The sequence below is a fragment of the Xyrauchen texanus genome, chromosome 32 (assembly GCF_025860055.1).
Source record: "Xyrauchen texanus isolate HMW12.3.18 chromosome 32, RBS_HiC_50CHRs, whole genome shotgun sequence".
Lineage (NCBI taxonomy): Eukaryota > Metazoa > Chordata > Actinopteri > Cypriniformes > Catostomidae > Xyrauchen > Xyrauchen texanus.
This window is the reverse complement of record NC_068307.1, coordinates 18,726,248-18,743,775: the sequence shown is the minus strand read 5'-3', so window position 1 is coordinate 18,743,775 and position 17,528 is coordinate 18,726,248. Positions and strand designations below refer to the sequence as shown.

The following is a 17,528-nucleotide window of genomic DNA, read 5'->3' as shown; positions in this document are numbered from 1 at the left end:
AACACAAATTTGATCTATAAATGGGTAGTTGATGCATAATGTTTGAGCTTTTTTTTCCCACATCAAGATTTGGTCAAAATTAAGTGAAACTATCTATTTTAGGTGCTGTGACCATTTTATCCAAAATTTTTCACCATTTTTAATCACCTTTTTTGCCACCTTCATTTTTTATTTAAAATGGTTAATTATAAATGGTTCTGTGGTGACAAATACATTTTCAAACAGGATTCCATGTAGTGTCTTAATGAGGTTAAAAAGTAATGCATGAATAATAATAATTAATAATACATTTAACTTATAAATTACTATTAAATCATTTTAAAATATAAAATAGCAACATGCTTCAAATAGTATTTGATGCAGTACTGCATGTCACACTGCAGGACACTGCTGATTCACTTCCCAAAATTGTTGATGTTAACTACACTAACATAAAAACATATCACAATGACCAATACATGCTCACATACATACAAACTTGGTCACATTGTCTGTACTCTCTCCTCAGCTCCTGCAGTGTTTAAAACTGGGCGCTCTGTCCCGCACCACTGCCAGCACACAGATGAATGCCCAGAGTTCCCGCTCTCATGCCATCTTCACCATCCACGTCTGCCAGATGAGGGTGTGCCCACAGCCACACTTGGTACGGCCCTGCCAGACACATCAGCACAAGAATAATGAGCCTACACTTGGTTTAGCAGCTTGCCAATATTTGCCAAGAAGATCTGTCAACAGATGTGAATATTTATTAAAACTGCATACATAATGTTAAGAGCTGTAGTATCGATCTTAGCTGGGTTACAACCATTAACTAGTTCAGTCATATAATTAGTTTCGTTCTGAATTATTAAAAACCATAGAGTTGACACTGCTTATATATTGAGAGTAATTATAAAAGTAATTATATTAAACCACTGAAATTAGAAATATCAGCACTAAACGTGTGTACACACAGAAAATGGAAGATTGCATTCGTAATTTACGATAATTTTGCACATGGAATGTAAGACATGCTGTAATTCCAAAAAAGTATTTGGGCACTTAAGCCACGCTTAAAAATGGCTTTGCATTAAATAACAAAATATCAAACCAAGTGACATTTATTTTCTAGAAACATAGCACAAACACACTTTTCAAGCAAAACCTTTCACCACAATAAGTTTGTTAAAAGTTTGTTTTTGAGACAAATTAGTTAGTACTGAAAGAAGATCGAGCAACATTTGTTTGCAGTTGTAACAAAAAAACAAAAAACTAAACGAAAAACTAAATGTATATATTTTTTTTAAAATTGTATTATTTTTTTTTATTAGGGCTGTCAATAGATTAAATTTTTTAATCGAATTAATTACATGGTGTCCCGATTAATGAATCGTGATTAATCACATATACAAATATTTGCTGAGTAAGCCCCTCATATAACAATAATTCAGTATATAATTATGAAAAAATTATACATAGTTATCTTTAAATATTACATTTTTATATATATATATATATATATATATATATATATATATATATATATATTTATATTTATTCAGATAATTAAAATGCATTACATTCTTGTGGCAGAAGAGTTCATCACTGATAAGACCATTCAAAAAGTGGCTTTAGAATACAATGTATTGTTTACTAGCATATTTTTAATCATAAGTCAGTCATTGACATACAGTTCAAAGCAATCCATTTCACAAGTGAATTTGTCAATCAGTTTGAGATTTATTATGAGGGCTTGTTTAAGGACCCGTCAGTGTACACCTGTATCAGACATTTTTTTATTTTTTTTTAAGCAAGCCAAGGGTATGTATACATGGTACACAATACTACATATATATATTTTACAATAATGCCAAGACATTATATTCATTACATCGTGCAATGGTTTTCAATGCTTTGGAGATGTTGGAGGTACAAAGAGTATTTAAATAATATTTCAAGTCTTTACAAAAAAAGTGCAAATAGGGGCTTTATAGACATAAATTTTCACTTATGTATAAAAAAACTTGGCAAGAAAAATAAACAGATTAATCAGAAAATATTAACATAAGTTAATAACTTAAGTAAAACTGTGAAAACCAAATAAAACATCTTTATAAAGCAAAGAAAACTAGTTAAAATAGAGGTACGTACAAACAAACAAAATTTTCTCCAAAATACTACAGCTTGGACACATTCCCAAAAACGGTGACGGGCAGATTAATCTACAGCATTACTGAAGGAGCAAAGTGGATCTATTTCAGGGAGCATGTTTAAATAGCTTAAATAAAGCTTAAATAAAGAATAACTGGGTAAAAACGGTGTAACAGATTAAAGGACACCTCCTTAACCTTGTTGGTAATTAAATATTTGTGAGGTAAAGACCATACGACATGCGTCAGACATGCTAAGCATGAAATCCATACATTAAGTGTGACTTAAGTGTCGAAATACTTTTAGGGGCCACAGCATTTTGTGTTAGTAGCTTCCAGTTGTCATGTTTTTAAATTTTTTGCCCGTGTCCCTCATCTATTCCAGGAAAATGGAGAGATAAACGGCATATCTGATTGCTCCATCTCTCAATCGGAGTACGAGACGCTCACTGCTAAGTTTCACTTTGTGGATCTGGCAGGCTCCGAGAGACTCAAACGCACAGGAGCCACTGGAGAGAGAGCGAGAGAGGGCATCTCTATCAACTGTGGCCTGGTACGTGGAAAAGTTCATTCTTAAACACTGAGCTAAAACCGGCCTTTCATATCCTTAGTTCAAAGGGATAGATCACCTAAAAATGATCATAATCTATTCATTCGCAACATGTTTGTTGTTTTTTTTTTTTTTGTTTTGTTTTTTTTCATGGAACACAAAAGGCTAGCTAAATATCTTGGCTGCTTTTTTATTTTTTTTTAAATTGTATTTATTTTATTTTTTTATATACAATGAAAGTGGATGGTGACTACTGCTGGTTTTTTCAGTGAATAACAACATACATTTTGATCCGTTTACTCACATAAAGCTATCACATGGCATTTGAAGATATGAGGCACAAGTTGCATCATATGATTTCCTGGTGCTTTTGCATTGTTTGGAATTTGACCACTTTAGTCCCCATCCACTTTCATTATATGGAAAAAGCAGCCTATACATTCCATTAGCCAACTGCTTTTGTGTTCCGTGAGAAAAGTCATCATACAGCGATGAGCCACAACATTAAAACCACCTGCCTAATATTGTGTAGGTCCACCACGTGCTGCCAAAACAGTGCCAACCCGCATCTCAGAATAACATTCTGACATGATATTCTTCTCACCACAATTGTACAGAGCGGTTATCGAAGTTACCGTACCAGTCTCGTCATTATCTGTTGACCTCTCTCATCAGCAAGGCATTTTCATCCGCAGAACTGCAACTCGCTGGATGTTTTTTGTTTTTGGCACCATTGAGTAAATTCTAGAGACGGTTGTGCGTTAAAATCCCAGGAGATCAGCATTTACAGAAATACTCAAACCAGCCCGTCTGGCACCAACAATCACCCATTATTATCTTGGTGATTATCTAATCGGCCAATCATGTGGCAGCAGTGCAGTGCATATAATCATTAAAATACGGGTCAGGAGCTTCAGTTAAACTTCACATCAACCATCAGAATGGGGAAAAATGTGATCTAGGTGATTTGGACTGTGGCATGATTGTTGGTGCCAGATGGGCTGGTTTGATTATTTCTGAAACTCCTGATGGCCTTGGATTTTCACACACTACCGTCTCTAGAATTTACTCAGAATGGTGCCAAAAACAAAAAAACATCCAGCGAGTTGCAGTTCTGCGGATGAAAATGCCTTGCTGATGAGAGAGGTCAATAGATAATGACGAGACTGGTACGGTAACTCCGATAACCGCTCTGTACAATTGTGGTGAGAAGAATATCATGTCAGAATGTTATTCTGAGATGCGGGTTGGCACTGTTTTGGCAGCACGTGGTGGACCTACACAATAGTGTGGTAGCAGGTGGTTTTAATGTTGTGGCTGATCAGTGTACGTGATTTGAGGTACATGAGTGAATAGACCGTGACCAAATTAGATTTTTTTGTTTGTTTATTGTCTCTTTAACCTTTCCTAGAGGTATCACAAGCAGACATCTCTATCACTTTTCTTTTCTTCAAATTTTCATGTTGAAATTCCGCCTTTACTCGCCCTCATACCATCACAGATGTGTGTACCTTTTTTCTTTTTTCTACTGAACACAAATGAAGATTTTAGAAGAACATCTCAGCTCTGTAGGTCCATACAATGCAAGTGAATGGTGGCCAGAACTTTGAAGGTCCAAAAACCATATAAAGGCTGCATAAAAGTAATCCACACTAATAAAGCGGTTAAATCCATGTCTTCTGAAGATGGTCTTTTAAAGTTAACTAGGATGATGATATTCCATTTACTATAGTTACTTCTGCATTCTAGATTAATTACTGCAGCCTGTGTAAAATTGTCAGAGTAGTAAAAAGTAAAGGTAAATGTATTGGTAGAGTTCTGAAGAAGAACTGAAACAAAGCCAAGAAAAGCTATTGTTTTGAGAGCTTTGAGCCAAGCCAAATAGAGCATTATTGTTTAGTAACTCTGTCTAGTTACTCTATTGTAAGAGGGCCCATTTAAAAGCTTTTAATCTTAGATGGTAGTGTTCAATGGAGCATGTGTGTGTGTGTTTGGCAGCTGGCCCTGGGTAATGTGATCAGTGCATTGGGAGATCAGTGTAAGAAAGCGGGCCATGTGCCTTACAGAGATTCCAAACTCACACGCCTGCTGCAGGACTCGCTGGGAGGAAACAGGTAACATCAAATTCAATGTACATGTCCACAATTTTACACATATCTCTCATTCTCTTGAACTGTCTTTCTCTTTTGCTACCCTGCTAGTAGAAATAAAAATGTGTTGCATAAAACACATAAACGGTGATCTTCCTTGACGACATTTGTTTGTGATACACAAGCTGTTCTATAAAGTAGGCAGCATAATTTTAAGTTTTAAGATGTATAAATTGTAAGATGTATTGTGTCTTTTAGGAGTGAGGTAATCCCAAAGATGTTCCAAGTTTAGTGAAAACAATTATTTAAAATAAAAGATTTCGAGAGGAATTCTGATTAAGAGTATTTTTATCTTGATGGGGACTTCACGTTGATTTCCATCGTTCTTAAATTAAGCCAATTGTAATTACTATAGACTAACCCTAATCCAAGCCCTAATTCCTAGCATATTAGGAGTGAAACAACACATGATTAAGTAACTTTTATGATGCTGTTGTGTACAGTGTAGTTACCCGCAAGGCAAGTTAGTCAATACAAGTTTTACATGTTTCTATTGTTCTGAAAACATGCTAATTATAATTTCTATAGACCAACCCTAACCCTACCCAATACGCATTATGAAGAAAAACTATGAGTATTGCCCACGCAAAACTTTCCTCCATGATACTAGAGTGCTATGAGTGGTTGCCAGGGTGTTTCTGTGTGGTTGCTAGGGTGCGATTGTTAGATGATTGGTGGTTGCTTACTGGCCCAAGTCAAAATAGCCCAACCCCAAGTCTCTATGATATTCTGCTCTCTAGATATGGCTCTGGTCCTTCCTTTTTTATGTGGGATTCACCCATTTTTAAATAATAAGTCTGATCTGAATATTTTGATATGGCATTCATGTCAGTTGCACAAACAGTGCGGGACAAGTTACATGCTGAAGTTTAATACTTAAGGTTAGGGGTTTGTTCAGATTCCCAACCATAAGTGTGAGCAATAGGAATAGTGATGCTTGCCTTGTTTGATTATTTAGTGTCTTTATGAAGCTCTTCAATCTGGGTGCCCGCAGTTAAGGTTTCTTGGGTTTCACTATCATTGTACTGACATTTGGTCTCATACACCCTTGTATACATATTTGTTTACAAGTTTCAGATGGTCCAGCTGAAATTCACAGGCTTACAAATGCTACTGTGTACAGTGCAGTCATTGTCTCTTGAAGGTTAATGCATGCTAATAGTGCATTGCATCAGTGTGTGTGAACGCGCAGTGTTGGGTCACCCAACCTACAGTAAATGCCACTGACTTGTCATATATGCTCATGATGTGGGATCACAGGGGGAGTTGATTAAATTAAACATGAGCGGCTGTAGACAGTGGCATTCCTTAAAGACATTCAGTATCTGCCGCATCCACCAAAATATGTGGGCACATTGTGTGTGTGTGGAGCGTGATTTGTTTCCCCTACACGTATTCTGATAGGTCCCGCCTCCTGTGTTCGGATTGCCAACGGATTCCCATGCATCTTCTTCCAACTGTTTTCGTTCTTAACTGCGTAAGATAACCACCCTAACAGAAGACGTCGTAAAGCTGGTGATGCATAGACCGCTTTTGTCCAATCATTTGACGTCTAATTATATCAATAGCGGGAGATGCAGGAATACGGGTGGGAAAAATTTACTTGTGTGTGGAGTCCATGAGAGCATGTGGGTATTTATCTCTCGTGTGTGTGTGTGTGTGTGTGTGTGTGTGTGTGTGTGTGTGTGTGTGTTTGTTTTAGAAGTTGTTTTGTTTCTGAGAATGATCCCCCAGACCAATTCAAATTCTTACACTACCAGAAAGGTCATGGTTAAAATTCTTTGGGCTCAAAATCTTTATGGGTGGTCACTGGGCACCCTCTCCCCAGGCCTAATGCTTAGAATATTCTGAAGAGGACCTTAGAGGGCCCCACTCATTACAGGACTTGGGAAAATGTTCCCGGTTGTTTCTTCTCTGACAACGACCCTGACTATCAGTCAAAAGTTTGACATGATCTTAAAAAGCTGTTGATCTAAAGGCTTAAATGTTTTAAATAAGTTTTGTAGACATATACATTGTACCAATATATGAATGCCTTTCCAAAACTGAATATTGATTGAAAAGCTGCCAACAAGTGGTCAGCATAAATGGGAATGGCTTCAATATGGTTTAAAAAGCATTCCAGGTGGCACCTCATAAAGTTGGTTGAGAGAATACACAGAATGTGCAGAACTGTAATCAAGGCAAAGGGTAGCTACTTTGAAGAAGCCTAAGCATAAGATAATTGAAAAATGTTCAGTCTTTACATAATTCATATACTTTTTCTTTTGTTAAATTGGATGGCTTTACTGTTATTTTAAGTTGTGGAAAATGGTAAAAATAAAGAATGAGTATGTGTCCCATCTTTTGACTGGTAGTATACAGTATATTCTAATTTCTTTTCCTCTACAAATCTCTCTCTGTTAAGTCGGACAGTGATGATTGCCTGTGTGAGTCCCTCTGACCGGGATTTCATGGAAACCCTGAACACTCTGAAGTATGCTAACCGGGCTCGAAACATCAAGAACAAAGTGATCGTGAACCAGGACAAAACCAGTCAGCAGATCAGTGCCTTACGAGCAGAGATTGCACGCCTGCAGATGGAGATCATGGAGTACAAAGCGGTGAGGAGGAGGAACATTTAGGTTACATGATTCTGGGAAGAGTCATTTAAATTCCCAAGCTGAAGTACCTCAGTAGATGGGAGTAAAATGTATCATATGTAAAATGGTGTGGTGGCGGCATAGTGGGCTAAAGCACATAACTGTTAAACAGAATGTCGCTGGTTCGATCCCCACAGCCTCCACCATTGTGTCCTTGAGCAAGGCACTTAACTCCAGGTTGCTCTGGGGGGATTGTCCCTGTAATAAGTGCACTGAAAGTCGCTTTGGATAAAAGCGTCTGCCAAATGCATAAATGTAAATGTAAAATTCTAATAATATATAACGTAAAATAATGTATTATGAAGTAAATATAAAATGCAACGCATGCTGTTATTGGAACCACGATACATTCAGTTGCCGTTTGTCCTATGAAGGCTGTCTCGTTTAAACAAATTTGAGGCTGCTCTGTATACCGCTGCCTACAAAGGACGTGTCCAACTTGGTACCAGCCTTCATAACGAGACACAATAAAAGTTAAATTGCAAAATGTATTGCTGAGGACTGTAGGCCAACGATAGGCTTATGTTCAAGGATATGGAAGGAAACAATATATTGCTTTACATCCATCATCATTTCCCCATTCATTATTTAATCTGCCCTTTCATTCCTACTCCATCAACCATCAATCCATTATTTATCTGCCATTCCATCCGTCTGTCTGTCCGTCCATCCATCCCTACCCCATACATCCATTCATCCGCCATTTCATTCCTACCCCATCCGTCCATCTATCCATCCATCCATTCTTTTATCTGCCCTTTCAATCCTACCCTGTCCGTCCGTTCGCCATTCATCCTTAGCCCATCTGTCCATCCATCCGCAATTTAATTCCTACCCCATCCATCCATTCTTTTATCTGCCCTTTCATTCCTACCCTGTCCGTCAGTCCATCCATCCATTATTTTATCTGCCCTTTCATCCCTACCCCATCATCCATCCATTCTTTCATCTGCCCTGTCATTCTTGCCCAACCCATCTGTCCGTCCATCCATCCCTACCTCATCCGACCATCCAACCGCCATTACATTCCTACCCCATCCGTCCGTCCATCCATCCATCCATTCTTTTATCTGCCCTTTCCATTCCTACCCCATTCATCCATCCATCCATGCCCTGTCCATCCGTCCATCCATTCTTTTATCCGCCCTTTCATTCCTACTCCATCCATCCATTCTTTTATACACCCTTTCATTCCTACCCTGTCCATCTGTCCATCCATCCTTTTATCTGCCCTTTCATTCCTACCCCATCTGTCCATGCATCCATCGGATCATTTCGCTTGATCCATGTTTTCCATGATGATTTATCAGTATAGCAGACATATGCCATGACAGGATGTTGAACACCGTGGGAACCAGTTTTAGACTAGTAGAGCTGACTGAAAACAAGAAGCAATTTTATTACTTGTGTACTAGAGAGGAAACAATTTGAGATGATATTGAAACATCATCAAGCAGCTCAACAATTACTTCCTCTGTTAAATCACCAAAAACAGAACTTAACAGATTTACATTAGATAGTGAGTCTGCTGTAAATGGAAGGTGACCCTCTTTTAGCCCATCACTCATTCATTTTCCTCCCCCTTAGTAGAAACTCTAGCTTTTTGCTTATGTAATAACTTGATGAGACTAAGAAGGCTGTGAAGTGTGGTTGGCTTGTGGGGCATGATAATTTGTTTAGGAATGGGTCGGCTCACGGGAACTTGCTACACACATTTAATGGGGCATAGCAGTAGCTTATCGCCTGACCCGAATGCTAAATGACTGCCAATAGTAGAGAGAGTTTATGTATGATGACATTTAGAGAGATGAGTCTCCCTGACAGATAAGAGGGGGGGTTGACACTCTTTACTCTTTGTGTTTCTTTCAGGGAAAGCGAGTGGCCTGTGAAGATGGAGCCGAGGGCTTTAGCGATTTGTTTCATGAGAACTCGATGCTCCAGAAAGAGAACGATACCCTGCGTATGCGGGTCAAAGCCATGCAAGAAACCATCGACCACCTCAATACCAGAGTAACCCAGCTACTCACCAATGGAGTCAATCTGCTGCTCACTAAGACAGGTGAGAGACCCTTAGTGGTTGGAGAGGATATTTGTCATTGGATTGTGTAGTTAGTAGGGTAGGGCAAAATATTGAATATTTTCAATATATTCAATGTTATTGTAGATATAAATGTATCACAACGATTTTAATAAACTTTCTATTTGGCATTTGGCTAATTTGTTTATTTATAACTAATGAGTATGAAACCATTAATAAATTAATTAATAAACTTCTTGCTAAAATGCTGAAAGATTTGGGAAGTTCGGTCCTATTCCAAATATCAGTTCTTTTGAACTGCCCATTTATTGAATCAAATCTATGATTCAATCAAAAATGTTCATGGGTGTGTGTGTGTATATGTTTATATAATATGCTTTAAATAGTTTGAGGAAAAAAAAAGATATGCAGTCGTCACAGTTTATTGCTATTTATTGTTTTATTGGTGCATATATTGCAAATAAAATGTATGTAAAAAAAAAAAACTGAAAGATGCCTTGATTATGTTTGCTAATATTTTTACTTAATTTCATAAACATTTTGAATCGATTTCACAGCAACGATTGGTGAAATTATGGTTCCTTTGTTTGGGGGAAAAAACAATCCACATTTGTAAGCCATTTCAGAGCAAATAAATAAATAATAATATTTATATTGAATATTGTCAAAAAGGCTGGAAAAAAAATCTAGACTTTATTTTTTTTAATCATCTCCTAGCACTAGTAGTCAGATGGCAGAATAGCCCACTAGTTGGTTGGTCTTTTGTGGACTTTTTTCATTTATTCTGTTTAAATCTGTTATTCATTTCTCAGGTGAAACAAACGAGGAGATAGGAAATCTAATTCAAAACTACATTAGAGAGATTGAAGAGCTCAGGTAACATGTTTGCTCTACTCATGAAGTGACGTTCTATTTAGACTTATCATAGCGATTGAAATCAATGACTCAACGCTCTTGCTGTCTCTCTCTCTCTCTCTCTCTCTCTCTCTCTCTCAGGTCTAAGCTATTGGAGAGTGAGTCCATGAATGAGTCTCTGAGGCGCAGTTTGTCTCGACTCTCTTCCCGCTCTCTGTACCCTGCCTCCCACCCCACTCCAGCACTCTCTCTTGGCTCCTCCCCTTCTGTTTCCATGGATGCAGAGATGACTGATGTGATTTGTCAAGCCAAATTGGATGTGGAGAGGCTAAAGAAGAAGGAGAGAAATCAAATCAGGAAAAGGTAAGGTCTGTAGGTGGTGCCAGAACATCTCCAAAAATCGTAAAAGTCCAAAAAAGTTTTTTTAAGTACTTATGGATTAGAATTATCTAGACACTGTTTCTTAGAGATCGATAGGAAAATTGACAAATATTCAACAAATAAGCAAGCTAAATAGATATAACTTTTTATTACACTCCGCTATTGTCCTCACAAAGAATGGAGACCTACAGATTATGCGCAATAAACAGATTTTAACATGCAATTTGAAATCTGACATTTAATGGTCTTAAATTTTTTATAGGCCATTGAATTTGTTACAAAAGCAGAGATTTGATGGCTGTAGCAGCAGTGTTTTAAAGGGGATACATTTAGAGAGGGTTAGCTGTTAGTGTGTCGGCATACTAAAGCCCTCTCCAAGAAGTTTTACGATATATTTTGAAGACAAATTTGAATAAAGTGCTTTTTAAAGAAGCACTGCTAAAGAATATAAAAAACCCAAAGAAAAAACAAAACCAACATGCTAGAGACCGTTGTGTGCAAATTCCAGGAGATCAGCAGTTACCACCCCGTCTGGCACCAACAATCATCCATGCGATTATCTAATCAGCCAATCGTGTGTCAACAGCGCATAAAATAATTCAGATACGGGTCTGGATCTTCAGTTAATGTTCACATCAACAATCAGAATGGGGACAAATGTGATCTCATGACTGTGATTTGGACTGTGGCATGATTGTTGGTGCCAGACGGGCTGGTTTGAGTATTTCTGTTACTGCTGATCTACTGGGATTTTCACACACAACAGTCTCTAGAATTGACTCAGAATGGTGCCAAAAAACATCCAGCGAGCAGCTGTTCTGCGTATGGATATACCTTGTTGATAAGAGAGGTCAACAGAGAATGGCCAGACTGGTTCAAATTGACAAAGTGTACGGTAACTCAGAAAACCGCTCTGTACAATTGTGGCGAGAAGAATAGCATCTCTGAATGCTATTCTGAGATGCAGGTGGCATGAGGGGGAGCTACACAATATTAGGCAGGTGGTTTTAATGCTGTGGCTGATCGGTGTATACAAATACACATAAATACAGTGGCAAGAAAAAGTATGTGGAGCCCTTCGGAATTTGCTGGTTTTCTGTATTAGTTGGTCATGAAATGTGATCTCATCTTCATCAAAGTCACAAGTATAGACAAACACAATGTGTTTAAGCTAACAACAGTCTAACAATGTCTTCATTGAACACTTCCAATTAATATTCACAATACTGTGGAAACAGTAAGTGAACCCTTGGATTTAATAACTGGTCAATCCTCCTTTGGCAGCAGTAAAATTAACCAAGTGTTTCCGGTAACTGCAGATTAGACCTGCACAAAGTTCAGAAGGAATTTTGGACCATTCTATCTTACATAACTGTTTCAGCTCAGACATTCTTGGGATGTCTGGTGTGAACGGCTTTCTTTAAGTCATTCCACAGCATCTCTATTGGGTTAAAATCTGGGTTCTGACTGGGCCACTCCAAAAGGTGGATTTTTTGTTATTTTTTTTTAATCATTCTGTAGTGTATTTACTTCTGTTTATGGTCATTGTCCTGCTGCATCTCCCAACTTCTACTGAGCTTCAGCTGGCGCACAGCCACCCAGGCATTATCCTGTAGGATATATTGATCAAATGTTTGATGAATAATTTTTCCCTCTGATGGCAAGCGGTCTAGGCCCTGAAGCAGCAAAGCAGCCCCAAATCATGATGTTGAAATCACCATACTTCACCATTGGGATGATGTTTTGATGTTGGTATGCAGTGGCTTTTTTTTACGCCATACATGGTTTTGGTTGTTCTTCCTAAACTATTCAACCTTTGTTTCATCAGTCAACAAAACATTTTCCCTGGAGCATTGGAGTGTCAAGGTGGTCTTTAGCAAACCTGCCAGGCAGCAATGTTTTTGCTGGAAAGCAGCAGGTTCCTTCGTGGTGTCCTGCCATGGACGCCATGCCTATTTAATGTTTTCCATATAGTAGATTAATGTACAGAGAACTTAACCAACTCCAATGATTCCTTCAAGTCTTCAGCTGTCACTCTAGGGTTCGTTTTTACCTAATTGAGCATTCTGAGTTGTGCCCTTTGAGTCATCTTTGCTGGACAGCCACTTCTAGGGAAAGTAGCCACAGTAATAAATCGTCTCAATTTGTCTAACCGTGGACAGATGAAAACCTAAGCTTTTGAGATAACTTTGTAACCCATTCCAGCTTTATGCAAATCAACAATACATGATCATAGGTGTTCTGAGATCTCTGTGATTAGCAGACTCAAAATGTTTGAGTCAAAGTAGCTAACCCACACCTCCAATCTCAATTCATTAATTCAATTCCAGGTTTTCCAACTCCTGACTATAATTAGCTTTCGTTGACATCATTAGCCTAGGGGTTCACATGTTTGAATGATGTATTCAGTAATAAAGAACAATACAATAATTGATGTGCTATTAGTTAAAACAGATTGTGCTTGTTCATTATTGTAACTTAGATGAAGATCAAAACATTGTGCATAAATGCTGGTAATTCCAAAGGGTTCACACAATTTTTCTTGCCACTGTATATATTTAGCTCCATCTGAACTGATGGTGTTAAATGTTATTTTGAAAGTGGGTGTAACATTTTAAAGTTAAATGTCATAACACTAGAAAATCCATAGCAAATATAAATGTATTAATAATGTTACATAAGTCATCCAAGCACATATTCCATAAAGTTTCTCTTTTTAAGACAGCCCAATTTGTCATAACACTTGTACCTGGCACTGTCTCCTGGCATAAGCATAGGTTTTGTAACATTACCCTGACTGGATCTTGAAGACTTTAATAGGCTTGTCCTCTCCTATTTTTCTGTCAAATATGCCAGAATTAGATTTACCCGTGTTTGTGTGTGTGCCAGTACGTCCTGAGCGACACAAACTAAGGACAGCGAGCTGGCACAGATACAAGTATCTCTCAGTAAATTGTGCAGTTTAATGAGTATGACTGGAGGAACGTCTGCTCTTCAGAATGGCTTTAATGCTGGCGTAATGGGAGAGAGGGCATGTGTAATTTCTGAACCTTAGAAGGAAGAAGTCTGATCCCAGCATAAATCTCTGCTCCATGAGTCCCTGTGATACGATTATATGACGATTAAATAACTTGCTTCTGATGTTGGTGGAATTGTCAGAAATAATGTGCCGATCCCTTCTTTTTTGTACAGTATTGTGAACTGGCTGTGCGATTGCATGATGTTTGCTGTATCGATTACTCAAAAGCTCTATGCATGTCTTCATTTTATTGTCATGTTAATAATATTCTACCTATGTTTTTGTCCCTTTGTAGTCCTGAGAAAGAAAAAGGTTTGAAGAAGAGAGCCAAACTTCATTCTCAGGAAAACGGAGATAAGCGAGAGAATGGGCTTAGCAGAGAAAACGAAGAGAGACGAGAAAATGGAGATGGGGACTCTGATAATGAACCTGAAGAGGTGAGGGGATACTGCTGAATAAACATAAATGTATTTTTATGCTGCTTGTTAAGGCACTAGGCTCTCACAATTAATATATCACATACTACATGTTATGGATTTGAACAGCCTAACTCATCCTTCACCATTTGTACTACGGATATGAATGATGCCTCAATCATGTGGCTTATTGAAGGGAGGTGTGATATTACTTTAAAGAGATGCTTGACCAAGAAATTCATATTTTTGTCTTTATTTGCTCACCCTCATTCTAAACCCACATGACTTTCTTCTGTTGAACACAATATTTAGCATAATGTTTATGCTGCTGTATCCCTGGTCATTATTCACTTTCATTTTATGGAAAAAAAACAAAAAAGGAAAGTGACCAGGGACCGAGCACGAAGGACATTCTGATAAATATCTCTTTGTGTTCCACAGAAAAAAAAGAAAGTCATAGAGGTTTGGGACTACATGAGGGTGACTTGATGTTGTTGGTCAACTATCCCTTTAAGTGATTAGTCTTAAGATTTTGGCCTGGTGGATGATGATAAAAAGTGCAAAAAAATCCCATAGACTCACATTGAACTTGAGACTTGATCAGAGACTTGCGGATGGGTTCTTTTGACTTAGGCTAGTAAGCCACCACTCAAAACACTAGAAATCTGGTCTGCTGGGTACCACAGTGTCTCAGACATGCTATTTAAAAAATGTAAGTTGGATTATAATAAAAAGGGGAAAAAAATGAAGTCATAATATGTCAAGACAACACTTTTAAGGCTGTGTTTGATGAGAAGATAGCCATATTGTTACAACTATTACAAAGTAGTTACACTTTGAGATAAAAGTCATAAGGCATATCTTTATGAGAAAAAACTTTTTATCAAAGGAATAGTTCATCCAGTTTTTTTTTAATTCTCTCATACTTTACTAGAAAAAATCTATTGTGCGTTCATGAGCGCACGAGAGAAGCTTGTTCACAGTGGCTTGTATTCCTGCGAGAACTGGAGTTGTTTAATGCTAACAACAACGCTAGTTCTCGCATGAACGTGTGCTCACTGTGGCACTGTAATGAGGGTGAACTATTCCTTAAAGCACAAACCCTAATCTCTCTTTGTAGCTGGGGGTTTTAAATGTGTGAAAAGATAAAAAAAAAATAAAAATCTTTGCTTGGTCTCATTTACTTCTGTCAAGGATGGCATGTATCCTCTTCAGGAGGACAATCAAGGTGAGAGTTGCTGTGATGAGGAGGAGGAGGAGGAGGAAGAGGAGACCAGGGAGGAGGAAGAGTTTGACAGTGACGAGAGCCTAGTAGACTCTGACTCTGACTCAGAGGAAAAAGGTGTTTTCTGGCATGGATTTGTTACTAACGTCCTGTGTATACAATTTTTCTCTTGGAAGTTAGCCTATTCTTACACCTGTAAACTTGTGACTTTTGTTTACAGTGAACTTGCAGGCAGATCTTGCGGATCTGACGTGTGAGATCGAGATCAAACAGAGACTGATCGATGAGCTGGAGAACAGCCAGCGGCGGCTGCTTACCCTGAAGAATCAGTATGAGGAGAAACTCATTCTGCTTCAGAACAAGATCAGAGACACACAGCTGGAGAGAGACCGTGTGCTGCACAACCTCAGTGAGCATCTATCTATCATGTTTGTTTTCAAAGTGTTTTCTTTTTGTGTCTCGGCTAAATTTGTTTTGATTCTTTTTTGTCAGTGTAAAATAAAGTAATATGCCACAATAAGCTGTGGGTTACATTTATTTCACTGTTGTAAAGGCATGTTGTTAGGTGTTTAAAATATTAAAGGTGCCTAAAACCATACACTTATCTTGGTTGTGCTAAAACTAAGACTCTATTGTTTGCTTTTATATATTTTTTAAATAGTGTCCATGGAGAACTACACTGAAGAGAAGGCTAGTAAGATTAAATCAGAGTACGAGAAGCGGCTGAAAGAGATGAACAGAGATCTGATGAAGCTGCAGGCCGCTCAGAAGGAACACGCTCGCCTGCTGAAGAACCAGAGCCGCTACGAGAGAGAGCTGAAGAAGCTACAGTCTGAGGTTGCCGAGATGAAGAAAGCCAAGGTGAGAGCTTTATTTCTAAAGATATGTCACCCCCTAGAGGCTTGTCAGGCAAAATGGATGCAGAAAATTTCTATAGTTCCTCAAAGAGTTGAGATATTTGATTGTAAATTAAATGTGTGTAGCTGAGAATGAAGACATTCACAGCACCAGTTTTCTATTTTAAGATAGTCATTAAATCAGTATTGATTTTTTGTTGTTGCTGAAAGGAGTTAATTCCTTAAATCATTTGCATCCCCCAATTATACTAAAAATAATTTACTTCACTTGTGATGGGAAAGTACATGCTTTTGAATGTAAGAAGATGATGCATCAGTATTGGGAAATAATATAATGTAATTAAACTGTGTCATGATACCACAGACCTTTTTGTCATGTACTATTTAGTTTTGCATTGCAAGCGTAAAGTTGGATTTATACATATATAAATTGCTTTGGGAGCTCCAGACTTGCAAATTACTTCCTTGTCAATTTTGACAGGTCACAAACTCCATCCATTGCACAAGGTGTTGTACATGATACTAGTCAAAAAGCAGGCATGTTTATCAGAAATAGTTTACCATCCGGGCATCTTTGACTTACTATTTTAAAAATATGATGATTTGGCACACTCTAATTATAATCTTGCAAAATATAGTAATAGAAATAGTATTGCAATAGTATGTTCATTCAGATGCATGGCTGATCTTTGTGTTTGCTCTTATTGTATTTTTGGCCATCCTACTACTAATAGGTGGCGCTGATGAAACAGATGAAGGAGGAGCAACAGAGGAGGAGGACGATTGAAGCCAAGAGAAACCGAGAAATTGCACAACTGAAGAAAGAGCAGCGACGACAAGAGGTTAACATGATCGTAACAAATAAAAGGGCTGAACAATTTTTTTTGGTCTTGCCTAGTTAGGCCAGTAGTACTTGTTAAATATTTTCAGCAACATATTGTGTAATATATATATATATATATATATATATATACTGTATATATTCACAGCGCTTTTTCCACATTTTTTGTTACAGCCTTATTCCAAAATGGATTAAATGTATAATTTTCCTCAAAATTGTACAAACAATACCCCATAATGACAACGTAAAAGAAGTTTGTTGAAATCTTTGCAAATTTATTAAAAATAAATAACTAATAAAAATCACATCATCTGATTCACAGCATTTGCTCAATACTTTGTTGAAGCACCTTTGGTACCAATTACAGCCTCAAGTTTTTTGAGTATGCTACAAGCTTGGCACACCTATTTTTGGGCAGTTTCTCC

At 37.8% G+C, this 17,528-nt stretch overlaps 1 protein-coding gene across 1 annotated transcript in view; it reads left to right on the top strand.

The window, feature by feature from the left end:
- The window catches only part of LOC127625937 (kinesin-like protein KIF21B), a 121,521-nt gene that overhangs the window by 57,005 nt on the left and 46,988 nt on the right, over positions 1 to 17,528 (top strand). Inside the window, exons 5-16 of the mRNA XM_052101425.1 lie at positions 509 to 643; positions 2,515 to 2,682; positions 4,678 to 4,793; positions 7,237 to 7,432; positions 9,341 to 9,530; positions 10,322 to 10,385; positions 10,506 to 10,727; positions 14,060 to 14,201; positions 15,462 to 15,522; positions 15,626 to 15,814; positions 16,067 to 16,266; positions 16,997 to 17,104. Of these exons, the coding sequence (XP_051957385.1) occupies positions 509 to 643; positions 2,515 to 2,682; positions 4,678 to 4,793; positions 7,237 to 7,432; positions 9,341 to 9,530; positions 10,322 to 10,385; positions 10,506 to 10,727; positions 14,060 to 14,201; positions 15,462 to 15,522; positions 15,626 to 15,814; positions 16,067 to 16,266; positions 16,997 to 17,104 (1,791 nt within the window). The remainder of the gene's footprint in view (positions 1 to 508; positions 644 to 2,514; positions 2,683 to 4,677; positions 4,794 to 7,236; positions 7,433 to 9,340; positions 9,531 to 10,321; positions 10,386 to 10,505; positions 10,728 to 14,059; positions 14,202 to 15,461; positions 15,523 to 15,625; positions 15,815 to 16,066; positions 16,267 to 16,996; positions 17,105 to 17,528) is intronic.